The sequence below is a fragment of the Xenopus tropicalis genome, chromosome 9 (genome assembly GCF_000004195.4).
Source record: "Xenopus tropicalis strain Nigerian chromosome 9, UCB_Xtro_10.0, whole genome shotgun sequence".
In the NCBI taxonomy this organism is placed as follows: Eukaryota; Metazoa; Chordata; class Amphibia; order Anura; family Pipidae; genus Xenopus; species Xenopus tropicalis.
In genome coordinates, this window is record NC_030685.2 from 21,773,262 (window position 1) to 21,801,003 (window position 27,742).

General features: G+C 42.7%; 1 protein-coding gene across 2 annotated transcripts; it reads right to left on the minus strand.

Annotated features, from left to right (window-relative positions):
- Positions 1–610: 610 nt before the first annotated feature.
- Positions 611–25,928, minus strand: MGC145260 (hypothetical protein). Of its 2 annotated transcripts, none has more exons than XM_012970585.3 (15): positions 25,661–25,928; positions 18,061–18,192; positions 15,236–16,157; positions 13,847–14,060; positions 13,301–13,446; positions 12,486–12,593; positions 11,233–11,436; positions 9,705–10,249; positions 8,106–8,430; positions 7,210–7,420; positions 6,791–6,942; positions 5,135–5,251; positions 3,951–4,133; positions 2,909–3,002; positions 611–2,645 (listed from the first exon to the last, which is right to left on the minus strand). In XM_012970585.3, the coding sequence occupies exons 3-15, from the start codon at positions 16,116–16,118 to the stop codon at positions 2,582–2,584; spliced, it is 3,246 nt and encodes a 1,081-aa protein (XP_012826039.2). In that variant the 5' UTR covers positions 16,119–16,157; positions 18,061–18,192; positions 25,661–25,928; the 3' UTR covers positions 611–2,581.
- Between the last annotated feature and the right edge of the window lie 1,814 nt (positions 25,929–27,742).

Here is a 27,742-nt window from a genome sequence, read left to right on the forward strand (position 1 = left end):
TTATTGATGCAAAAAATTTACCAATGAGCATTCTACTGACCAAAAAGAAGTGACCAATGAGAACACTGATTCCCAGCACTACATCAGGCATCTTGCTGGTACCTTACATATAGAGATAATTGTGTCATTTTTCCCTTCAGTATATGACACAGGAATCAGACATGGGGATAAAGAACAGACTTGTTCAGTGCTGGGAAACTGTGCTTATTGCTCCCAACTCCAATTGCAGGAACAAAGACCAGGGAACCTTATTTACACAGATCAGCTGGGATTCTCATTGGAGGATTTTTGCACTTTAATACAGCCGCTGGCCCTGGAGATTTGGGGAAAAGTTTTGGAAAACTCCCAGCATGCCTCAACCTTCATTATATGTTAAATTGTTCTGGGATTTGTAGTCCGGCAACAGTTGCGTAACTTTTGCTTGAGTGGTGCAGTGCAAAAAAATCTAATGGAAAATTGATTTTTTTTTTCATGAGTGTTTTGAATTTTTTTTAGTTTTAAACCCAATGGAAGTGATGGGTAGAGTGTAAATTTGCTGCATTAAAGTTTTTTTCTTGTTTTTATTCTGTAAAGTTATTTTTTTATACTTGCGTTTAATAAATAAGCACACTTTTGAGTTTGGTAAAATTTTTAATTAAAAAAACCTCTAAAATTCACATATTTACCTTTGATAAATATCCTGTCCCAGTATTTCCTGCGGCTACCCTTGGTTATAGGCTAAACTCCATGGGAGATTTTCATTAGATTCTTTCTGATCTAGTCATGCAACAGCGTGAGATTTTATAGGATCTTAAAACACTTGATCCCCATAGGCTGAAGTGTAAAGTCGGATCAGATAAAGTCAGATGGTGGGTATTGTTCCTTCATCTACATCCGACAGTCAGTGTATTTCAGTGAGAAAGAAAAGTCTGTCAGGCACCATCAGATTTTATCTTGTCGCATAAAGGCACATCGTGCAGCTCTCCCTTCCGACAGGCGCGTCGTGTTGGCTGGCAGATCTTTCATGTAGTTTACACATCAGTCCCATTATATTTTAACTCATGTGGCTACATCCAACTTGCACCATCCTACAAAGTCTAACATGGAGTTTTGCCCCTAGTGGGCAGCTCTGTAACTGCACTGATGGCAAGCGAGCACGCTCTCAGCCGTTATGGGGAACCCTTCATGTCCTTTGGTGTCATTTCCAACTGGCGATATGTTGGATAAAGAACTCTTTCCACAGTTTTTATATACAAAAGTAAATTCAACTTTATTTAAAAAAATCTGACAATCTGCAAACAAAACTTTTCAAATTCTCAAATTCCATATAAAAAGCATTTCCAACAACAAAACATGGCTTTTGGAACAGTTTTTCAGTATCGAACAATCAATGTATCGGGTGCGATTCATCGGAAGCAGCCTCGTCCCTGTGTCACACCATTGGCACATTGTGTGCCGTCAGCCATTGGCCCCTTCCACCACCCAATGAGGTTCTCAGCCAGCAGGAATTTCTGCCCAGTGCAATCAATTATCTAACACTATCGCGTATGTATTATTGAGGACCCTTGCACAGACCAATAGGGTGCTGACTCAAGGCAATTATTGACCAAAGTAGGAGGCACCCTGCACCCAGAGCTGTCACAGCTCTTTAGAAGTTACAAAACAGTACTGAAGTATTGAGGGTCAATATGTGGTTTCAAAGTGGAAAAAGAAAACATTATTCATGTTGGTTAGGGAAACCACCAGAAAATAGGTTCAAAATAATTTGCTTGGGTGTATTTATACTCTTTAGTTGCCCTACAGTAGGACTAGAATACACTTGTTTTGCCAAGCATTCAGATTAATGCCCAGTTTTGTTCACCAAAGCGGTTCACCAAAACAAGCTGATCAGATTGGATTGTGCAGGCTTGGGGCCTAAAGCCACCCTGGCATTTTCTATACAGTCTTATCAATATTTAGAAAGCCCCAATGACAGGATCACTTTGAAGCCAATAGGCTGCTGACTCGAATGTGCCAACTTGAGAGCCGGCAGCCACTGGCAATATTGCTTGTTACTAGGAAAATCTGGAACCATATTATTAAAGGTGCATAACCATAGTACCTGCCAGAGAATGGGGAGCTACAGAAAGGCATGATCCTGGTAAAACGTATCATTCTGAATGTCAAGTACCTCCCTCTGCCGTATAGTCCCACACTCTGAGTGAACCAAAGCTTATGCTTTAGAAATGTAGCATGAAAAGTTGAACATTCTTCTCTATAAGCAAAATCAAAGGGAATGGACATTCTTAAAGTGCACATCAATATGAATTTGGCACTGCCAAGCTACTGCCTTCAGTACAAGAGCCTCTATAAGGTCCCTTACATTAGCCAAAGCCACCATTACTCATTAACTCCCCCAGAACACCCCTGCTGTGTTATTTGCCTCCAAGCAACACCACTTTTGCCAACTGCTGTGGATCAGCAAGCCAGCTTGTAGGTTTCAGAGCCCTGATTTATAACATGAATAAAAAGTCCCCCTTTGCAGTAGCGCGTTTCTCAACAAACACAATGCAGCCATTGTCATTGCTAGGGGATCTTCAACTTTTAGCCACGTCTTGTTCTCTTAGTATTCATATGTGAGTTCTAGGTGGGGATTCATTTCAATGCTGGTGTAGTTCTGGGGGCGCCTGGGATAAAAAAAAAAAAAAAGAGAGAATTATGTTAGTAAGTAAATGCAACATAAGGCAGTGTAGAAATTGTTGGGTCATGGGCAGGACACAGGCAAACCAGCTGTAAGTAGCAGCTTTAGTGACTGCTGCCTAACCATGCCTCTGCATAACAAAAAAGTAAAAACCCATCAAATATAACAATAAGACAAGTATCAAAAATTCTTCGGAAGCCGCTTACTAGGCTGAAGGTGAACTGCCTATTTAAAGATACAGTAACATACCTTTTCCGCAAGAAAAGTATAAGCCCAACTGCGCCAAATAACAACAAGAGGAAGAGCACGATGAGAAGGGAAATGTGCCACGTCCTGAAGGTCCCTGAATGAGAAACAAGTATCAGGTTGATTGTTCTATGTTCTAGTTGTAGCTATTAACCAACTTCCTTTCCCAATGGTTCTCTCTGACAAAGAACAATTTTCTGTGTATGCAGATTCCCCCAAGAAGCCCCCCTGGTTTCTATTTGGTTCCCACCTTGGCCTCGAGAATAGAATCACCTCATCAACAGAAAGAGCAGTTTCTAATCTAGAGGATTGTTTTGTGTGTTGTGAAGTGATAGCTGTCTTGTAACCACTCTGTGCTCCCTGTGTATTGCTTTCCCAGAGGAAAAGTCTATATTAACTCTGTGTTTCTTTGTTCTTTTGTAAGTTCAGGATCCATAGAGCTCACACCAGATACATTTTGTCTATTTTTCAACTCAAGTGGTGGTCTCCAGTAAATGAATTTCCCCCCAACGATTCTGGTGGAGAATGCAGGCAGCATGGAGGTCACAGGTGACACCCATCTACATTATTAGCTAGGGGTTGAACAAGACAGAAGTGGACATTTAAGATAAATAAATCCTTGATTGTCCTTCTTCTTCCCTTGGTTCACTGAAGACTGAAGGTGTTGTGCAGCAGCCTGATCTCAGGAGACCACTTAAGGTATCTGTGTTTTGTTCTAACCTAGTGTCCATGTCCAGTAAAGAAATGTGTGTATGTATGGGAAATAGAGGGAAAAGAGGCTGTCCATCCAGATGGTAAAAGGCAGATTGTTTGGGCAACAGCTGGTTTGACCACAGGACAGATGGGCCTGAGAGATAAGCTATGAGCACTGATCTGCCATGCATTCTAGCTGCACAGCTTCTGTACCAACCAATTCCATAAGGTAGAACTCAACCCCAACAGTGTAGGGGCTTCAAAGGTAATCAGCCTACGCTAAAGACTGTTCTGTCACCTCCCATAAGATCACTGAGGATGATGGGGGAAAAAAAGCCAACAGGTTCTTTACCTTGCACCTTCTCTGGAACTAGGCAAGCGGTAAGAGGCTCTAGAGATCTCTCTTGCAGTTTGAATGGCTCTGGATGAGTGAGAAGGTCAGCATTCCAGCTCTCGATGCACTGTTGGTCATTGTGGTAAGTCAAAATGTTGCCCGAGATGGACAGTTGGTTCTGGGCGCATGTGAGCTGCAAATCTAGGAGGAAAAACATGGGTTCAAAGATTAAAAGGGGTGAAATGAAGTAGAAGAGGGCAGATATCTTTTTATAATAGGACTCATCATTGTAGGGCTTGTCTGACCACTATTTTACAGATATGAGTTATTTTTACAACAGCTGTTGTTGAGGGGTGCAGATAGGAGTGGCTGTCTAGGACCCTGCATATATTGGGACCAGAAACTATTACACTTTATATCAGTATGGCCTATCAGCTATTGGTAAAATTCATCTTCTAATATCTATGTACAAGCAATGGCTGAAGACTCAGACTCAGAGAAGTAATAGGAATGGTATGCAAGAGTAATTTTTGTGGTTAGTTGCTGCCACAATCTATTGCAACCTTAGGGAAGGAGTCTTTACTTTGGGTGAGTGTCCTAACGTGGGCGAGCTAATATAGCGGCAGAGGCATTATTTCTAATAGACCCTCACCTTAGGGGTACAAGATGGTAATAGGCAGGGCTGTGGGCACAGTTTTGTTTGTTTCCCCACTCAGTAGACAGGTACCCATCTCTCTACTTTCATATTTTCTCTTATTCCAGTGCCCTCACTCTCCTCACAGGTTGAGATTAGAGGGTTCCACAGACTTACTTATTAGTACAATCATGACACCCAGTAAAGTGGTTTAGGGGTACCTTCTTGTATTTTTAAGGTGTGTATTAAGAGGAAATTAAAGGTAAGAGTCCAGTTAAAAGAGTAATGAAAGCCCCGTTTGAAGGGAGATTTGCAGAACTTGCCACCACAGTTGGTCAGTTTTGCAGGACACATTTGTGCAGAGTCTTAGTAGAGTCCATAGTAACCCTGCAGGATTTTGGAGACATGCCAAAGCATCCACCAGGAAGCAAGCATGCATTTCCATTTTGTGAGAATATATTGTCTCAATGGTATTTTTATTTGGGGACGTTTCTGCAGACCACGTTCATTCAACAGGCAAATATTCAAAAGCAGGAAAGCTGCAGGATGAGGCGGGTCAGTGTTGTACCTTGTATGTAGGATGGAGGAGTGAAGCCTGTTTTACAGTGGTTTTTCATGGACAGGCTCAGGGTGGTCTTCAGGCTGTTCATTGTCTTCTGCTCTGCTGGCTCCAACTCTGAACAATCTGCAGAGAAATCAACTGGGGTTGTCACTGGAGATGGCGGCACAAGCTGTCACATACAAGCTGCCAACTCTCTCTGCTTATATACAGGATCAGCATTGCTGCCACTGACCTTACTCCTGAAGGACAAACAAGTAGCTGGGACATTACAATGAATGGGGGTTAACCCTTAAACCATCCAGGTGAGTTGCTGTGTCTTTTCTATATTTGCCCGGTACAATATATTCTCCCTAGTCAAAGAGAATCTCATCAATTATTTTTAACCCTGTTGTCTTGTTGCAGGCTGAGAGAAATCTTCCGCCTAGAGAAGTAACACACAATGGGGCCGATTCACTAAGATGGGTTTTAACGCGCACTATTTATAGCGCGTGTTAAAACTTTTATCGCATCTTAATTTTCGCGACTTTTCGCACGATTCACTATCAGTACACTTGCGCTATTTTACGCGCGGTATTTCATGCAATATTTTTGACACGATAAATAACGTGAGCGGTATTTTTCGCATGCACGCTATTTATCGAATGCGCTAATTGTCACGACATTACGTACACGACAATCGGCAGCATAAAACTGGCGACATTTTGCCCTGGGAGAGTACAGAGTGCTAGAGAGGTGCTGTATAAATGTTTATTTGCAAAAAAACCCCCCAAAAACCAATAAAAATATAAGTAAGAAAAAAAAAGAAGTGCTAGAGTTATCACACTCGGCAGAAAATACGCTACGTACTAATTTTGAAAGATCCCCGAAACGGCGTGCAATAATTTTTATCGCACTTTAGTGAATCAGGCCCAATGGCTTTATCTTTTACTGTCTGATGAGTCACTTAAGTGAGAATTTTCAGGTTGAAAAGCCAACCCAGATCCAAAGGGATCCAAAGGGATCAGGGTGCATCATGTCCATGCCTGCCCCTCCCCATGCCCAACCCTAGCCATGATACTGGCAGAACTGTCAAAAGGGCCTGGAATGGATCATTATCTCCCTCATGACATGGGGTTGGTTGACAGCTCTGTATTGGTAACTTCTCTGCCCCATATGTAATAGCCCTAGTGAGACTTAATGGGTCTAGTGGGGCTTGGAAGTTCAGCAGATTAATTCAGTTCTCACTTAATGGGCCCAACTTCCTGTAGGCACCACCCATGATCCGTTTGTTGGCCCAGCCCAATGATTAGATCAGCCCAATTTGGCCAAGGGTATGGGTGGCCAAAATGGGCCAAGAACCAAAACAAAAGGAGCAGATGTGATAAACATCTCCAGCAATGATTGCAAAATGACAGAGATCTGGCAGGAATTTCATTGGAGGAAGCTTTTGCATTAAAGTAGGCATTTAGCCATGGACCTCCCTTAAGCCACAACTGTACCTTGTGCTTGGTGGCCCTAGAGACCCCTTTATTAAACAGTGTTGCATTATTAAATCATCTTTGATGCTGCAAGACCATAGCTGCCAGCATGATACGATGCTAAAGTATATGAATATGAAGATGAATTCCAACATTTGGGTAACCCATATGGCCTTTTCCCCACCAAACCTCTTTCCCTATTTACTTAGACTGGAGTCCTTCATGCAGAAATCCAGTTGCAATGACGCGATGCTGGTGGGACACAGGTTCTCAGTGCCAGGGCTGGGATGTGGAACAGGAAGCAGCATTGATCTATGGGAGCCTTTACCATAAAGACACCGACTGACAGATAAGAACCTACAACAAGAAAAATATTACTCTTAATCAGTTTTATTAACAAATAAAAAGGTGCTTATTTACTAACATGCTAAACTGCACCAGTGCCATGACCAGTAACAACCAATCAGCAGTTAGGTTTTGTTATTAGCCTACCTCTGTTTGGTTGCTATGATCTAAGAGCACTGGTACAAGGCAGCATCTGTTTTAGTGAATCAGACCTATGAGCTATCTGTACTGAGTGACTGATAAAAGACTGGTGAAGGTGGGTTTCCATCTGATACCAACCTCTGCTCAACATGTAATGTTATCCTGTCTTTGCTTAAGTCCCTCAGAGTTTCAGCATCTGCCCCATCTTCCCACGAGTGCACAACTGCATCCAGAAGGCCCTTCTGGGTTATGCTGCTGCCCAATGGGAAGCTCTCCAGGGTGCCCCTATACAAAGCCAAGGCCTGTGTGACGTGAGGGTTGGGACGAGACAACAATTGGAGAAGCTGATCTGTATGTAGAGAGAAGAGGTGAGAATTTGTGTTAGTTACAGCCGGCACTCATTGTGTGAAATCACAAAACTTTTTTGATTCGTGTTTCCCCTTTGAAAGTCCAAAGGAGAAGCATGACGCATGTGGGGGCCAGCCCCACAGTTTAGGAAAGTTATGGTTTCTACAAGTTGTGCTTTATAAAACATGGGTGCTCCCATACCTGGAGGAGGCATTGCTAAGAAGCTATTGTGACCCCAAAGAAGCTTTATATTAAAGTGTTCCGAGTTACAATGACCATTGTGGGACTGTTTACTCGAGACCAAAGGTGCCCATACACTGACCATCATTGGCTACTGACTCAACCTCCCAAGCAAGTTGCCCCTACATGGCCAAAAAAAACCCCAACCCGATTTCATTTTAAAACATCAGTAAGACCTGGCAACGTTGCAATCTGGACAACGTTGCAATCTGATTTAGCCCAAGAGTCAAACGATCAATCACCCATCTGGCCCACCACCTTCACAGTGAACTGGCCACATCTCTCTGTGTAGGACCAGCCGAAGGATTAGATTTTATCTGACCTTGCAGCATTGCAGCCTGATTATACATATGAATATATAGATAAAGTTATTGGCCAAAATAACCAATAACTTGATTTGGACATTTTAAAAGTAATTCTCATTAATAAAAACACAACCGACGTACCACTCGATGTGCTGTTGGTGCCAATCACGTAGATTCCGCTCAGACCCAGCATGCCTTGCAGCATAAACCGATCATATACCTTCCCATCCACATCATACAGGACAATAATAAGTTCATGCAGTTTGCCTCCCGGTGGCCCTTTTAGCTCAATGAAGTTGTACAGCTCTCGGCCATGGGACAAGCCAACCTCATTAATCACAATAGACATTGGTTGGATGGAAGGAACTGGGGGAGAAGACTCAGACATGGTAGGAGTCACGGAGGGAAGGCTGGAGGGAACTGCTTTTGGACAGTCATTATCTGCTAGAGGAGTAATCTTGGTGACCTTAAAAAAATGTAGAACAAACAGTTGTTGTGTCTTTGTCATAATAGATACATTATATATATAGTACACAGGGAGGAGCACACCCTATACAAGTCCAAATGCCCTTGGTGCAGGTCAAAAACAAAAATATAATAGAAAGAGTGCCACACACACAGGGACTTGATACAAAAGAAAAAGTGTTTTTATTGAAAATATTCCAAAGTTTCGAGCACAACTAGTGTCCCTGAGGAAGAGCACTGGTTGTGCTTGAAACGTTGGAATTTTTTCAATAAAAACACTTTTTCTTTTGTGTCAGGTCCCTGTGTGTGCGGCACTCTTTCTATTATATATATATTAAGAAAGGCCCTATTGAGGACCAAAACTTCGGATTCTTTTTAAACAATATGTTGAAAATAAACTTTTGACAAAGTTTAAGGGTGTGCCGGCCGCAGAACATTTATTACTGAATACTTACGTTTTGGCTGTGCACAAAGCTATAAGCTTTGGAGTGCGGACACTAACAAGGACTGAAATATATATATATATGGGCTGATGTTCTTGGCATCTAACAATGTGGCCTACTCTTTGAACAAGCAAACCATGGGACCTCAGCATGAGTGAAGAGCCATTTCTATTGGGTATAGGATTTGGTAATTTGCCTACAAAGCTTAAGGAGGAAAAGGATTTGAAGACTGCAATCTTGCCCCATATGTGGATGCCCATACTGCATTGATCACCTTGTTAAACCTACAAAGGGAATCAGAAATAGAGCATGGGCCCAGTCACTTTGGCACCCACCACTGACCTCTCGAGTGAGCATTAAGGAGCATCATCTAGCAAGGTTGTGTGTGAACAAGCCAGGTGCAATCTGTTTGGACCACAATGGCCTGTACAGCTACCTCCCAAGAGGCCCATACACATCTATATAACAGTGTTTAGACTAATCTGGGATGGTCTCATACCACTGAGCCTTATTGCAATGCTCGTTTTACCACATAGTGTATTACAGCTTGCTAAACCTATCAGCAGGCATATTCCATGTGTGCCATGTAGGTAGAATTCCTGTCCTCAGAAATACACTTCTACTTAGTTCTGGCTGTTTTCCTACACTAAATAAAACCAGTTTTCATAGAATTGCATCTTTAAAGGCTATGGAGCAATGCTTGGCCTTACTGAGCCTTCTTATCTCAATGACTGCAATCACTTTTATGCTCAGTAGTTTGGTAGTGCCTTGCTTTCCACTGTTATCTGTGCCAGTTAATAGAGAATAGTGGTGTTGTTTGGTGCTCACTTACCTGGAAGCTGGATTGGTCCTTTAAAATCAGCCCATGGCATCGGCTCAGAGACTCATCTTGCAGAAGAAATCTTTCATCCTCATGGACTGCCTCCTGCCCTGGGGCAAGGACTTTTAATAATCTCTTGGCATCATCGCCCACATCGGACACATAGACAATGGCATCCACCAGTCCCTCAGCCGTCACCTCCATATTCTTTTTGTATCCTTTTGCTGGGCGGTAATACAGAGCCACTGCATCTGCTCCATTCTGAATGGTGTTGAAGGGTAACGAGATGTGAGGAAGAGGTTTTAACTTATTGCTACCCACCAGGAAGTAACCATGGGTATTAGTATGGTTGCCTTTAAGGTCTAGTGCAAGATAAGCCAAGTTGTTCTTCCCATTGTAGAGTACCAGCCAGTAGCCATCCAGACTGAAGGAGCTACCTCCTGGGTGATAAAGCTCAATATATTCCATATCTTCAGCTGCACCCGGTGTATTGGGGTTGACCTCATTGATCAACAAGGCTGGGGCCTCTGAAGTAGGTGGTCCTTCCGTAGTAGGGTCTGCATGAAGCAATATTACAGATATTATAATTAACCTAGATTATTTAGTGTTGGATATAATTTCCTTCTTTAAAGCAAACCATCCAAGTACTTAGTCCCTTTAGACTTTATAAGCTTAAAGATTCACTGTTATTTTTCGGTACTGTTTCAGTGTCGGACTGGGCCGGCGGGACACCGGGAAAAAAACCTGGCGTGCCCTGCCAACCCAGGCCCCTCTGCCCTGATCACAGCCCCCAATTACAGCTGCAAAGTAAAGGAAAATGGAATGGAAATACACACCACACAGGGAAAAGGGTGGCCAGGCAGACGACGGGGGGGGGCACTTAAGCTTGCAGTCCCGGTGGGACCCAGCCTGACCCTGTACTCTCTAGTCCCCCTTTGACAACAAATTGTTTGCTTTATGGTATGGTCACAACACAAATAAACATGGCGCCTCACAAATATAGGGTGTGGCTCAGCCTAGCTGCGCAAGAGTACAATAACGAGAAAAAAAGGAAATAAAAGGAAGAAAGGGGATGTCAAATTAAATATACAGTTCATAACCTTGTTGGTTAATTGCAGCATTGTCTGCATGAGGAAATTTTCCACAGAGGAAGAGCAGACAAACCACATAACTGTATATTATATACAGAAATAGAAGAGATATTTGGTTTGTTACAAAACGTAAGAGACCCATTTAAGCCTGGGTTTTGTATAAAGGTAATAATGAGGACGAGCAGGATTCCTTGTCACTGCCCCCCAACTATCATTCTACCCCCCCAATGTCACCCTTTCCACTTGCTGTCCAGTGGCTCAACTGAGCCTACTTTATTTTTAAGAAACCGTGTTTTACGTACATTTTAAGAGTCATGTTGCAGAAATTACATCACTGGCACCGTTTATAAAGGATATACTGTAGATTACAGGGTATTCAGGGTTCTTGTGTAGCATATGAAAATACTGTCTTGCCATGAATCTGTATTGCTTGCTTTAACACCAGTTACCTGTAGCCGAGGGTAATGTGGAAGAGGCAATAAGTGGAAGACACGATGGCAGCACCGTGGCATTTCTGCCACCAACAATGACAGTGTCTCCTGAGCTCACAAAATGTTGTTGAAGTTCTTGAAAATCAGCTTTCTGAAGGGTCAGCGAGGCATTTAGTTGCATGTGAAGCGTGAGCAAAGTGGAGTCGCAGGTAAGCCTTGCATCTGCATATAAAGCCAACAGGTCAGTCATTGAACCGGTGGGTACTATCCCCATCATACTATCCCATAATGCAATGAGACTTGATTATATCTGACTGCATGACTTCACTTTAGCACTTCCAAAATAGCACAAAATACCGGCACAACAGGATTTGTTTTAGCGGGATAAACCCTGCTGATTTTAATAGTAGCAAACCACTTTAGCACTTCCTGGTCTCACTTTCTGGTTACCGTTTGCCAAGGAGAAGTTAGTAAAACAATTTACAAGTCTACTAATAAGACAACTTTATAATGAGCTGCTCCTTATCTCAAAGCACAAGAAAGGCTGCAGCTTAGGCAGAGCCCCCCATTAGCACCCCCTGGGGCGCAAGCGCGAACAAACCTCCCCATTAAGCTCCTATAAAGAGCAGTGGGAAGAAGTCCCCATTGCTCCGTATGGCCACAAAATGTCAAAATTACGTTGCGGCGGGGCGGCATGCCGTCCCTACATTTGTGTCGCCCTAGGCCCGGGCCTTTGTAGCCTCACCACAAATCTGGGCCTGAGCTTATGGTTTGTTGATACATAGCTCATTATCTCCCATTTAACAAACTATATATATTTTTTTTATAATTAATTAGTGCTTTATGCAGGCATATACGGCTTCAAAAAATATAACTAAAATACATAAAATCTGTATATTAAATGGTCCTGTGGTTCTGTATCAGTGGGACTGGACATCAATACTAAAAGCAGGAAAACCCATGACTGGCCTGCATTAAGGTCTGTGCCCATGGTATTAAATAGCTGCAAGCTGTGAATGGAGGTTAGGGTGACCAGATCACTTGAACATTCAGGGACACATCTAATACATATTGCAGGGCAGCACTGAATGCATTTAAAATAAACTGCACTCTTTTTAGGCGTGTCTCTGATTTTTCAAGTGATCTGGTCACCCTAACTTGCATTCACAGCCTGCAGCTATCCAATCCCATGGGCACAGATCCACAGCTCAACAAAGTCACTGGAACACAGAAAAATTCCCTGCATTGGGGGTTGTGGGGGATCTACTCACCTATGAAGGAGCTGGAGGAGACATTACACTGGCAGAGAGATTGCAGCGACTGAACCAAAGCAGCCTGGAATTCAGAGATGACATTTTCCCCCTCCCACACGGTACAATCTGCAAAGAAACAAGTCACTGTTAATTAAACAGACTGGTAAATTGAATTCTGCTATTTGTGAGAAGATGAAATAGCCCAGGAATAGGTTGCAAAACCTTAGCAAGCAGGGTTGCCATATAGAATAGTGGGGCCCAGTACACTGGCCGTGCCCCTGATCCCCATCCGCTTTCATGGCAGTCATGGCAGTTCCCCCACTTGGACTGGGCCCCAGTATCTTGCCTCTCCCTATGAGGAGGGCCCTGTTGGCATTCAGTCTGAAAGTACAGCAAATACCTGCCTTGGTCTGTGAATGGTGCCATACAGCCCAGCAGGCTGTGTCTGTATTTCAGATGAGGCACATAGAGCAGACAGAGCAGTTGTGCTTGGTGGCCCAAAGAGCACACAGACAGGACTCATTGCATTAATTCAAATTACAAGCATGGACACATGGATAGGGCATTTGGACTGTCACTAGCAATGTGGAACCCAGGCTAAAGGTCAGAAAGGGTTAATGCAAGGGATAATGTATTAATCTAAACATTCAAGCTAAAAGTCATTTTTTTATGTTTCCATTAAGAAGAAACAGCCTTAGAAGTTGGAATAAAGGCCCAGGGGGTAAATGCAAGGTTGTGCTTGAGTTGTATGTATAATGTATGTATGTATGTATAACTTTATTTATAAAGCGCTACTTATGTACGCAGCGCTGTAGAGTTGAGTTATAAATTACCTGTTATCCTAAAACATAGGTGGACATCATCGGGGACACTTTCTGGCCTGCAGTCATTGGCCTGGCCCGGAGTACTGTTTGTAAGCAGAAAGGCAGTCAGTTTGCCTTCTGGCCCAGTGCAGCGGCTTGCAGCAGTGCTGTTATTCCTGCCCAAGGGGTAAGAAAGGATGGATTAGCAGAGGAAAATGCTGCGGACATTCTTTATCCTGTATTTCTATATTGCAATTTAACTGAACATCATAAGAGGTTGCAAGACAATGAATGACCTTTATGTGGTGTTTAAGTTCAATACTGCTTTTAAGTGCAATATTGCTTTAAGAGTACAACCCTGATGTTGCTGGACTACAGCTCCCAGAATTCCTCAACCTTCATTATATATTACATTATTCTGGGGTTTGTAGTCCACCAACAACTGAATAAAGTTTGGTTGAGCAGTGCAGCTCGGCAGGGTTTACATCCCCCTTGAAGAAGTTATACATCCCATTTACAATGAGAAAATTAATTGCGTCAGTGAAGTAATAATGAATTACAGTCCTCGTTCCTTACCCATGCTGCCAGTAAATAATGGGACGCCCCGCAGTCAGCTCTTGGAGGGGCTGGGAAACCGTACCCTCATAATCAGTGTACACTAAGGCATCGATCAAACCATTGGTAGGAAAGGGGGTCTTGGGTAGGATCCTGCTGCTCTTCCCCAGGTAGAGGGCCACAGCACCCCCACCCTTAGCCATCAAGCGCACGGTATCAGGCAGCGTCTGTTGGGCTAAGCAAGAAAAATAAAAGCTGTCAGGGGGTCCTAAGCGGTTCAGCAACAGATGGAAATACCTGACGTATATGCTAAAAGACCTATATTCCTATATTTTTTTAATTACTGCTGGATCTATTTAAAGTTGTAAACTGTACAGTTAATACCCCCAGGGTATAGAGGGGAAAAGAGATCCTGCAGCGCAGCCAGCAGAGAGAAGGGGCCCCGTGAGAACTTAGGACCCCTTGCCCCCTTCCCCCCCCACTCTAAGTTGGTGGCACAGAATGCAGGGCTATGAATGTAGGTGTCATTGATAATAACTTACACTCCTGCATTACCCTGCCAAATTAATCATAATATATATGGCATAATATATTCCCTACCCATAATAGAGAGTTTATTATGCTACATATATTTTAGGTCTTTAGCTGTGCAATTAGTGAAAGATAACCTAATTTTTTTTTATCACACAGACAATGACAGACAAGATGAATTTCAGTGGGAGATTTTTTACATTTTTTTTTTTTTTTTTTTGGTTCTGTATCTTTTGCCTAAAGGGTTGACATAGCTGCCTGGTTGTTATGGTACCTGCCCCAAGCAACCAGTGTCAGAATGAGGGATGAATGAGAAGTGGGCCAGCGGAAACCCAATGCTCATCCTTCAATCATCTAAGAACTAACTGGGCCACCGTAGGAGCAGGATTTTTCTCAAGAAGGGGGTTAAACTGGGGCCCCACCATACCCACATGTTGCTGGACATCAGCTTGCATGTTTATGCACATGTATGTAATAGCCATAGTGCAATTATAATCTGTGTAAGGGGGTTGTGTATGTTCTAAACCAGATGATTTGTCCTTATATGTAATAAAAGGCACTAAGGTTGTCCATGAGTACTAACCCATAGCAACCATTAAGATTTTGCTGGTGACCAGTATATGCTTCCTGGCAATTGGTTGCTATTGGTTATTGCTCCTGGCAAAGCTTAGTGTTTATTTTTGTTCTGCATGTGCTTGTGAGATGGATAGTACTTTTCAGAGGGTTACCAAGTGATGAGGATCACTTATAAATCAGACCTTTGGGCAATTGCTGCTACTGATCAGACTATACTTAGTAGAAACAGGTGGCAGATAATGGGTGGATTAAACTAAATGAAATAGTAAGTTAGGGGAAAAATAAAGGCAGGAATGGACTTACCCCGATTGTCGTGTTTTTCACCTTCAAGCAAATAGAGCCCATTGCGGCCAGTCAGACCTCTAATGTCCGTAGAGTAGTAGATCTCATTGGACTCGCCGCTGATAAAGGCCAGCACCAAGCCAGAGAGGAGAGTAGATGGGGGACCCTTGATCTCTATATACAGATCCTGTGCAAAGGGAGAGGGAACCTCATTGATCATGATTTCTGGGAAACCTTTGCAGAAGTTGGGATTCCAAGGAGAAATGTGTGTCATTTTAAAATTCCACTGTCCATCCAGCTCCAAGCACCGCCCGATGGACTCATCCGAGGTATGAAAGCTGGCGTCCTCCAGAAATGCTTCCGCCCCAGGGGTGAGAACCTTTTGCAGAACATCGGCCTGATCTGTGCTCTTTGCTTTATGTACCAAGGCATCCACTAAGCCTTCACGGGTCACTCTCATATTCTCCTTGTAGGGCCCCTTCCCGAAATATAGAGCAATGGCATCAGGCCCATTCTGGATAGTGTTAGTGGGCAGAATAATGGCAGGCTTAGGGCTCACCCCAATTGATCCAATTAAGAAAAATCCCCTCTTATCTGTGGATCGCCCTGATAGATTTAACACTTTATACGCCATGTTGGTTTTACCATTGTAAAAAACTAATGTGTAGTTATCAAGAGAGACATTTTGCCCACTTGTGTGATAGAGCTCTAAGAATTCGGCAGTGTCGTGTCCGGGGTTATCTGAATTCACCTCGCTGATGAGGAGTTGCCCTTCCAGCTTCTGTTCTTTGCTGTTTTTAATCAGGTTCTGAGACTCCACCATCAGGATCCATGACAGGAGTAACGCTAGTAGCGCTCTGGCAGCTTCCATGTCTCCAGAGACACTTCTTCTGAGTCCCAACATGCAGTCAGTCCCGTTTCACTGTATTGAGCAAGAGATATGCTGTGATTTGCACACAAGAAAGAAAAAAAACTTAGCTTACAGGGGAACTAAGAGAGGAAGGCTAGAAATGCAGCACATAATGTATAATGTTTGGGGCTTTTGTACCAGCCCAAGGCGACCACATCCCTTTAGCAGTGAAGATTTGTGTGGCAGAATATACCCCCAGTAGCTCCCCGACTCATCTAAAAGCACATGCTCTGTGTAGGGTTGCAACCTGGCTCGTATTTTACTGGTCTGGCCGGAAATAATGATGCCCGATGCCTTTTTTCTCAAAAAGATGGCAATTCTAGCTCTGTGCGGCTGTCTGTTGACTGAGATTAGGGACAGACTCTTAATATACTATATATATATATATGCACACACACAGGTATAGGACTCGTTATCCAGAATGCTCAGGACCAAGGGTATTCCGGATAAGGGTTCTTTCTGTAATTTGGATCTCCATACCTTAAGTCTACTAAAAAAACAATAAAACATTATTTAAACCCAATAAGATTGTTTTGCATTCAATAAGGATCATTTATATCTTAGTTGAGATCAAGTACAAGGTACTGTTTTATTATTACAGAGAAAAGGTAAATCAATTTAAAAAAATCTGAATTATTTGATTAAAATGGAGTCTATGGGAGACGGGCTTTCTTCGGAGCTTTCTGGATAACGGATCCCATACCTGTATATAGAATATAAATGTCACCATATAAGGGTGATTAGTAAATTTTCATTACATGGCAGCTCAGAAACCAAAGCAGTTTAACAATCAAGACTGCAGCATCAGCTTATGACATGTGAACCTCATTTTTTCATTGCTACCCTTATTTGTTTATAGGGTTTACTTTGTCTTTAAAGCTACATTTTTTCAGGTCACCTATTTAATATATAATATAACGCTGTCCCACTGCGCCCCCTAGTTCTGCTATAGAAGCTGTCAAAAACATAATTATAGGTGCAAGAAAATTGTACTGACCAAAAACCTCATTATAAATGCAAGAGAAGTGACCAGTGAGAACACTGATTGCTGTTATCTAACATATAGAAATAGTTATATAATTATTTTTCTTCATTATATGACACAGGAATCAGACATGGGGATAAAGAACAGACTTGTTCAGTGCTGGGAAACTGTGCTTATTGCTTCCAACTCCAATTGCAGGAACAAAGAACAGGGAGCCTTATTTACACAGATCAGCTGGGATTCTCATTGGAGGATTTTATGCATTTTAATGCAACCGTTGGCCCTGGAGATTTGGTAAAAAGTTTAGGAAATGTTTTATTGTGCAATATTGCTTTAAGAATACAACTTGATGTTGATCAACTACAGCTCCCAGCATGCCTCAACCTTCATTATGTTACATTATTCTGGGGTTTGTAATGTTTGGTTGAGCAGTGTAGTGCAGCAGGGTTTACATTCCCTTTAGGGCATGCTGGATGCTGTAGTCAAGATACATCAGGATTGAATTTTTAAAGCAATATTGTTCAATAAAAAGTTTTCCCAGCTCTCCAGTGCCAGCAAGTGTATAAAAATGCAAAAGAATCCTCCAATGAGAATCCCAGCTGATCTGTGTAAATAAGGCTCCCTGGTCTTTGTTCCTGCAATTGGAGTTGGGAGCAATAAGCACAGTTTCCCAGCACTGAACAAGTCTGTTCTTTATCCCCATGTCTGATTCCAGTGTCATATAATGAAGAAAAAATATAATTATCTCTATATGTAAGATACCAGCAAGATGCCTGAGACAGTGCTGGGAATCAGCATTCTCATTGGTGAATTCTCCTGCATCTGTAATTAAGTGTTTTGGTCAAGTAATGATGAAATGACCCATCAAGGGATCCTTTCTACTTCAAATCAGCGCTACTCGACATAGTCTCATTGTTCCAGTTCCATATGTGACTTTCTCTGCAGACTCACCAGCCCCAGAAGACACCTTGGGTCACACTCCTCTCCGAACGTTCAGCTTCAAGGACTGCTCCTATATCTCCAGGGCTTTGGTGCTAGTGAGAAGCTGCTGTTTGACGGAGGCAGACTTCTAGACTTGTACATCTAGTGGAAAAATTAAAAAAAACAACTTACATTTTGTAATCAGAAGAGGCTGAGATGATTCCATGGCGTAAGTGACTCACAGGATATTTGCTAAATTTGCACAATATGAGCAGGTTACAGACACTTTCCTTGAATACCATGTGGAACAGAGTAAGAAGGAAGGATTATGAAAGAGGTTTGGTTAAAAGAGCAAGTTCTTCATCTGACTTAAAACAGTGTTCAAAATTAGGGTTGTCCGACCCTAATCAACCAAGGATTAATGCTAATTATAGGGACTGCAATGGTTATAGCTATAGAATGGGCAGACTAGTCATTCTAGATTTAACATTACATCAATACTATGGTCTTGAAGGTAAAGGCTTTACCTACCAAGCACGTAGTACCTACGTTCTTGGCAGTAAAGGCTCTCTCTGGCTTTTTGCACCAGCGCAGATGGTGCCCCCAATGCCTGATTTCTAATTACGGTGCCCAGAGGCCGCTCCCATCCCCTCGCTAAGGATCGCGTCTAAGCACATTCTTTTACCTTGCATATGGAACACTGGGGACAGGACGTGCTATGCCACAAATCCAGGCCTCTGTGCCCCCTAACACCCTAGGTAAAAAGCCAAGGGGGCTGCCAAGCCGGTCCGAATTCTACGACCCGACTTCTAACAGCAGACACAATCGCCCACTTGTCTGTTGTTCTCCAGCCCCCCTGTGCCCACCCATGCGCTTCCTGCTGCTAACCTCGGGTCCCCCATCACTACAAAGGCCTTTTTTAATTTTTTTTTCCCCATACACATAAATTTATACACACATACATGCAGTTACACACACAATACACCTTTTAGTAATGGTAGCTTTTATTTATTTTTTTTGCTTTAGCACACTTCAGTGCATATTTACACACTCACATACACATTTACACAAGTTTTAGTTCATGCATACACACAAACTTTTTTTTTTGTTTGTTTGTATTTTTTAGTACTTTATTTTATCATTTTGTCTTTTGGTTCCCCTAAAAACTATTTATTTCAAATTTGACTATTGGATCAGGTATTCTAACCACTAACTTTGCCGTAAATTTCTTTTGTTATTTCATTGATTTGCCCAATTGTATTAGTATACCTCTGGCATATTTAGGGTGTGACATGTCATTGTATGTAAGAAATTGTGTGGGATAAATTAGGCAAATTGCAACAATTTTAGGTGATTTTCAAAAAAATTATAAAAACTGCTAACTTTAGGAAAGCTTTGCAGATTGGTGCTTTGGTGTAGAAAGGACTCTTTACCCATGTTGGATTTGTCAGAATGTGTACTTTCCAAAAATATATGGTTTTCTGTGGGTCTTTGTATAGTTACAGGGTTTTTACTACATATAATTTGCAGTCATGGGGCTCTTTTTGCAGAAATTGATTTGGGAGGCAAATAAAATCCATATGCACAATTTTCAATTGGGATGCGTACATACCACATACATATTTGGTATATCAGTGCATATTGGGCATCAAACTGTTCAGTAGACCTCTGGTGTTCCTATTTGGGGTGATTTGCCTTTGTATGCAAGAAACTGTGCAAGATAAATGAGGCAAATTGCAATATTTTCAGGTGATTTTCAGAAATGCTGTCAAAACCACTAACTTTAGGAAAGCTTTGGTGTTTGGTAGTTTTGGGTAGAATAAAATATTTACCTATTTTGGATTTGTCTAAATGTAAAAATATATGGTTTTCTGGGGTCACCTTACTTTTTTGCAGCTTTTACCACACATAAAACTGGCCATGTGTTTATGAATAAGGTAAATGTATGCCCAGTCTCAGACTGGGGGTTTCAGGGGCCCGCACCCCCCAAGGTGCCCCCTCCAGCCCCATCACCTGCACCCACAGCAGGGGCCCCTGCCGTGTCCCCCCCAACCCCCACTGTCCTCCCCCGAGCGCACGTAACTGAAACGCGTCAGGGGAGGACATCGGCAGCCGGGGGAAGCGGAAACATCAATTGGGTCTAGGCCGCTGGGGCCCACCGGGTTTTTTCCCAGTGTCCTGGCGGCCCAGTCCAACCCTGTGTAAGCCATGAAGTTAGTGTTACAAGGTATAATTTGTACCATGTAGTTTGATAAACCTATGTATAGTGGGCATCAAACAGTTCATCGGACCCCTGGCGTATTAGGATGTTTTATCTTGGTACCTAATGATATGTGGGAGATAAGATGCTGCAAAATGGAAACAAAATCACCAATTTTAGGAAAGCTTTGCGGCTTGGTACTTTGGAGTACAAAGACATATGTACTCATTTTGGACTTGGGGAAACGTGTACTTTCCGACAATATATGTGAGAACTTACTTTTTGTAAGTAAATGTGTTGATTTTGAAGAAGCTAAAATGACAGAAATGATAGATCATATGGGGGTATGTTCCCATTGGGGCCCCTACGTGCCACATACTTAGGTAAACCTATGCACATTGGGCATCAAACTGTTCAGTGGACCCCTGGCATTTATATTTAGGATGTTTTATCTTGGTACCTTATGACCTGTGGAAGGTTTGAGGTGGGTTATGGAAACTTCATCAAAATCGCAATTTTAGAAAAGCTTTGTGGCTTGGTACTTTGAAGTAGAAAGACATGGGTACCCATTTTGGATCTGGGGGGAACACGTACTTTCCAAAAATGTATGGCTTTCTGGGGTGAACATACTTTGTGTAGCCTTATCCCAGATAAAATGGTGTAAATATGTCGACTTTGTAGGAGCTGAAATGACAGAAACGATACACCACATGGTATTTTAATTTTCAGGCCCCTACATGCCACTTACTTAGGTAAACCTATACACATTGGGCATGAAACTGTATAGTGGACCCCTGGCGTTTATATTTAGGATGTTTTATCTGGTTAATTTGTGACCTGTAGGAGATAAGATGCTGTTGACTCGAAGCTTTGAAGCGATTTTTCAAAATTTCACAAATTTTTATAAAAACCGATAACTTTAGGGAAGCATTGCAACTTGGTATTTTGGAGCAGACAGACAGTTCTACCTATTATGGATTCCCTGAATCTGTTATTTCCAAGGGTAGATCTACTGTACTGTAATTATTAGCTTTCTGGAGCAGTACTTTGGAACTTTGGTAGTGTACTGCTGGGAGTTTTTGTCCAATACAAGTGAGAAATCTCCATAAAACTTTATATAATTGGTATTGGTGCATTCAGGAGACATGGTACTTTGAAAATCAGTTGTATTTTTGTGCATAAAATAATTTATGTTTTTGATTTATGTGTTTATATAATGGAAAAAAAATCATTTAGAAGCCTATATCTTGTTACAGAAGTGTTATTACACAAAATTCTAGCATATTTTGAAAGCTTCGGTTTCCCTGTTGCTGGTCTACATCTTTCAGCATGTTAATCTATGATGTGATTTGTAGTCCTGAGTAACATATGGTTGATTAAGAGCAAGCAAGAGCATTTAGATCCTCCTTAAGCAAAACAACGCAGCAATCAATCAGAGTACTATGTGTATCTATGGCAGATAATTACTAACCAGTTCCTAACAATGTTATATTAGTTGCACCCGGTGCATACACACATGGCTGGACTTTCTTACATAGAGAATTTAGGGATATTGCAACACTGTCACGATGCCTTGAGTCACAGGAAACCTATCCAACTTGTCATCTGTACCAGGAAAATCAAATGATGATGGAGAGTCATTCAGTCCAAGACTGCAGATAAGGGTGGGCGTTTAATGACACAAATCCAGTCGTCATTTGAGCCTTTATTGGTGTTTTCTATTAATGGAACTACTATCTATTTAGCACCAACCTATTCTGCAGAGTGTTTATGGAGATGATACAGCATTCCTATCAGCCCCTACCCTTGCGGAACCTACAATCTAACGTCCTTAATGCATCCCCCTCGGCTGCCTGGGCAGCATCTGTGCGCTTGGAGGAAGTGGATATTTCTGCACTGCTAGGAAAATAACTGCACAGCGGGAGTAAATACCAATTATTCATTGCACTTGTGGGAAATAAATCCTGCATCTTAGCATGACTGTGCTTGGCTGCTTGTGCTAGGGAAAGAAAATACGGTGTTGGTAGGAACAGACCAGCCTTGATAAGGACAGGGCCCTGCATCCTCCACTGCTACCTAACTTGAGCATCTGAATAATGAGCATCAGGTCTGGACTAGCATTCCAAGTACACAGAGACCCAAACAGCCCCCCCAGCCCAATAAATAGTGACTGTCTATGGCATCTTACAGCAGCCCCTCTGGCATTTGCCAGAACTCACAGATTGCCAGTCTGGGCCTGGTGAGTATATTGGGGTGGGGAGGGAAAGACACCTTTATGCCTCCCCACCCCTCATGAATACAGTGATTCAGAGCACAGGCACAGCTGTATTTCTGGGGGCAGGTGTGCAGAGTGGTGTTTCAGTTTTTTGTATACTGCCTTTCCAAAAGTTAATGACCCCTAATAACTCAAAAAAAAACAAAAAAAACATACACTGTCTTCAAATTGGTGTATACTGTACTCTAGATTTGTGTGGAGAAATTTGGAACAGCAAATTCTGGCATTATGGGACAACAATTCAACTCCAAAGTTTACTGCCTTTGCAGAGCAGAATAGTGTTGCCGACAAGTTGCCAGTGCTAGGCCAAGTTATATTGGTGCCTAAGACACTACTATTTGGCCCAGTCCCTTACCTATCCTGCTGACCTGCCTGACGCCACCACTTGCTTGCCTGTTGTACCGCTGCCTTCAGAATCGGACCCCCCGAACTACACCCAAAACACATCTACACCTTGTCCTGGCACAGCTCCCCACCCTGTACCTACAGCAGGAGGAGAGGTACCAAAGAACAGGCCCGGACTGGTAATCTGTGGGTTCTGGCAAATGCCAGAGGGGCTGCTGTAAGATGCCATTGGGAGTCACTATTTATTGGGCTGGTGGGGGCTGTTTGGGTCTCTGTGTATTAGAAATGCCAGGGTCTATTTTAATCCCAATCCAGACCTGATGTTCCTTCTCAGTGAATGGGCCTCATCAGGAAAGCTTCCAGTCCTATCTGCAGGGCCAGAATTATGGGTAGGCAGATGAGACACATTCCAAGGGCTCAGTTGGTTTGGGGGCACTTAGCTAAGTAGCATTTGCCTTGAACTTTAATACTATTTGGCCCTGCAGATCCTCTCATTTGGGTTATTGTTGTGGTTATAACCACAACACTGCCACACTGTGCCCCCAGTTATCTATAGAAGTTGTCAAAAAATGTAATTATAGATACAACAAAATTCACCAATGAAACTACTGACCAAAAATTCATTATAAATGCAAAAGAATTGACCAGTGAGAATGCTGATTCCCAGCACTACAATACAGGTCCTTTTCAAAAAATTAGCATATTGTGATAAAGTTCATTATTTTCTGTAATGTACTGTTAAACATTAGACTTTCATATATTTTAGATTCATTACACACAACTGAAGTAGTTCAAGCCTTTTCTTGTTTTAATATTGATGATTGTGGCATACAGCTCATGAAAACCCAAAATTCCTATCTCAAAAAATTAGCATATCATGAAAAGGTTCTCTAAACGAGCTATTAACCTAATCATCTGAATCAACAAATTAACTCTAAAAACCTGCAAAAGATTCCTGAGGCTTTTAAAAACTCCCAGCCTGGTTCATTACTCAAAACCGCAATCATGGGTAAGACTGCCGACCTGACTGCTGCCCAGAAGGCCATCATTGACACCCTCAAGCAAGAGGGTAAGACACAGAAAGAAATTTCTGAACGAATAGGCTGTTCCCAGAGTGCTGTATCAAGGCACCTCAGTGGGAAGTCTGTGGGAAGGAAAAAGTGTGGCAGAAAATGCTGCACAACGAGAAGAGGTGACTGGGCCCTGAGGAAGATTGTGGAGAAGGACCGATTCCTGACCTTGGGGGACCTGCGGAAGCAGTGGACTGAGTCTGGAGTAGAAACATCCAGAGCCACCGTGTACAGGCGTGTGCAGGAAATGGGCTACAGGTGCCGCATTCCCCAGGTCAAGCCACTTTTGAACCAGAAACAGCGGCAGAAGCACCTGACCTGGGCTACAGAGAAGCAGCACTGGACTGTTGCTCAGTGGTCCAAAGTATGTCATTCGGAAATCAAGGTGCCAGAGTCTGGAGGAAGACTGGGGAGAGGGAAATGCCAAAATGCCTGAAGTCCAGTGTCAAGTACCCACAGTCAGTGATGGTCTGGGGTGCCATGTCAGCTGCTGGTGTTGGTCCACTGTGTTTTATCAAGGGCAGGGTCAATGCAGCTAGCTATCAGGAGATTTTGGAGCACTTCATGCTTCCATCTGCTGAAAAGCTTTATGGAGATGAAGATTTCATTTTTCAGCACGACCTGGCACCTGCTCACAGTGCCAAAACCACTGGTAAATGGTTTACTGACCATGGTATTACTGTGCTCAATTGGCCTGCCAACTCTCCTGACCTGAACCCCATAGAGAATCTGTGGGATATTGTGAAGAGAAAGTTGAGAGACACAAGAGCCAACACTCTGGATGAGCTTAAGGCCGCTATTGAAGCATCCTGGGCCTCCATAACACCTGAGCAGTGCCACAGGCTGATTGCCTCCATGCCACGCCACATTGAAGCAGTCATTTCTGCAAAAGGATTCCCGACCAAGTATTGAGTGCATAACTGAACATAATTATTTGAAGGTTGACTTTTTTTGTATTAAAAACACTTTTTTTTTATTGGGCGGATGAAATATGCTAATTTTTTGAGATAGGAATTTTGGGTTTTCATTAGCTGTATGCCACAATCATCAATATTAAAACAAGAAAAGGCTTGAACTACTTCAGTTGTGTGTAATGAATCTAAAATATATGAAAGTCTAATGTTTATCAGTACATTACAGAAAATAATGAACTTTATCACAATATGCTAATTTTTTGAAAAGGACCTGTATGTCATTTTTCCCTTCATTATATGACACAGGAATCAGACATGGGGATAAAGAACAGACTTGTTCAGTGCTGGGAAACTGTGCTTATTGCTCCCAACTCCAATTGCAGGAACAAAGAACAGGGAGCCTTATTTACACAGATCAGCTGGGATTCTCATTGGAGGACTTTTTACATTTTAATGCAGCCCCTGGCCCTGGAGATTTGGTAAAATATTTTGAAAAAGTTCTATTTTGCTTTAAGAATACAACCTTGATGTTGCGGGACTACAGCTCCCAGCATGCCTCAACCTTCATTATGTATTACAATATTCTGGGATTCGTAGTCCAGCAACAACTGGATAAAGTTTGGTTGAGCAGTGCGGTGCAGCAGGGTTTCCATTGCCTTTAAAGCATAGTGGGATTTGTAGCCTAAGAACAGCGCAGCAGTGTGTATACGGGGGGCTTGTGTAAGAGTAGAGCACACGGCCCCAGGTTTCCTTTTCATGAAACAAGAAACTCAGCAGAACTTTACAAGAAGCAGCAAGTTAAAGAATAGTAAAGCCTTGCACTTACCGGTGCCCCGTACTATCCGGCAGAGCACATTTCTTGCAGATATTCAGTGCCCAGGTTTATACACAGAAGGCTTCCATCCTGCGAGCTCCAATCCCTGCTGCCAGTCACTTCCCAGCTCCCTCTTCTCCTCCCTCCCTTACTGCTTTTCCCAGAAATCTGGGATTTACTCAAAAAAAAAAAAAAAGTGTGTGCTCCTTCTCTGTGAAATCCGAAACCTCTTTAATGTACAAGGAGCTCTGATTCCCAGGGAACTTTTTTAGAAGCAGCACCAACTGGGGTTAAGGTTTGGGGGGGGGGGTTGATTACTTCCAGATGCTGCTCATGCTGATGAGGGATTCATCCTCCTCATAGTGCCAGATGCACCTTCCTAGAATCCCAGCAGCAGCCCCGCAATGTAACAGACCCAGGGATCCAGAGCCGCGTATGAATGGCTGAAATAAAAGGACTTTTTGGACTTGTGGAGCAGTGAATTTCAGGGTGGTGTAACATGACCTGTGGGGGGGCGGGGGTTGTTGATTCACAAAAGTAGCATAACACATTATTTTATGACAAATTCCCAATTGTCTGAACTCCTTTTTAGGATTGACCCACTGTGCCCCTACAGAAGTTGTCAAAAATGTCATTACAGATGCAACAAAATTCACTAATGAGCATTCTACTGACCAAAAAATTCATTATAAATGCAAAAGAATTCACCAATTAGAATGCAGATTACCGGCACTATTGCTGGTATCTTGCTGGTATCTTACATATAGAGATAATTGTGTAATTTTTTTGTAGTGTATTTGTAGTCTAGCAGCAACTGAATAAAGTTTGGTGGAGCAGTGCTGTGCAGCAGGGTTTACATCCCCTTTAAAGGAGAAGGAAAGTCATTTTGGCATTTTACTGCCAATAGATTTGCCACAGTAGTGCCACCTAGAACACTATATTTATTCTGCAGAAACCATTACTGTACCTGAGTCAGTGTGGGACTGGCCCACAGGGATACCAGGAAAACTCCCGGTGGGCCCAAGTGTCAGTGGGCCCTCCTGATTCTAACAGTTTGGCCTAAAGGTGGCCATACACGCTAAGATCCACTCGTTTGGCGAGGTCACCAAGGGAGTGGATCTTCTCCCGATTGCCTTATGGGTGGGCAATATCAGGATAATTCAGGATAATTCAGGCTAATTCAGGGCCAAACGATAAAATTAGAACGACTGGTTTAGGTGCAGTCGGTTCGAGGACCACATCAACAAGCCAATGCAGTTCCAGTTCCGACTAAATTTTTAAACCTGCCCGATCAATATCTGGCTGATTTCAGGCCGATAAGCTGCCGAGTCTAAGGGACGGATATCGGCAGCTACAATTGGCCCGTGTATGGCCACCTTAAGTTTGGGAACAAAGAGACTAAATATTAAGAAGAAAAGATTATAGCATGGTGAGTAAGAAGCAATGAAAAATAGTTTGGAGAGAGGGCCCATGGTCTAGGGTTTTCTGGTGGGCCCCTGGGGTTCAAATCAGACACTGACCTGAGTAAAGAGCTTTAGAAGCTTTCTCCATTTGGTTAAGATAGCAGCTGCCATTTTAAGTAGCTTCCTTCCTGCAGCTCTAGCCGTTATAGCTGAGATCACACATTCCTAAGGGAGGGGGAGCAGGAGAGAGGGGAGAACTGTGCAGACTCTGGCCATGGGAATTAAGGATGTTTCTGAGAGGAATTTAGACACTGGAACATCATGTTTACAAAAAAAGAGACAAGAAATCCTGTGTTTCTTTTGATAGAGGATTCAGTGCAGCGTTTCTGTGAGTGCTTATGGCTGTATTTACACAGACCTTTACCTATCTTGTTCACAAAATGGAGACTTTGGAGGATCTGGCATTCTTTTGAAGGGCTACTAAACCCTGCTGCACTGGAAGTTATAATCACTGGTGGGAGGGTGCCAAATGTTATGCAACCCCCAACTGATTATAATCACTTACCTGATGCCCGGCCATGCTAACCAACATGAGATGCCCTCTTAAGGCCATGGCCCACATTGAGATTAGTTGCCATTGGTTAAATCTTTGCTAATGTGGGCGACTAATCTCCCCGAAATGCCTTCCGAC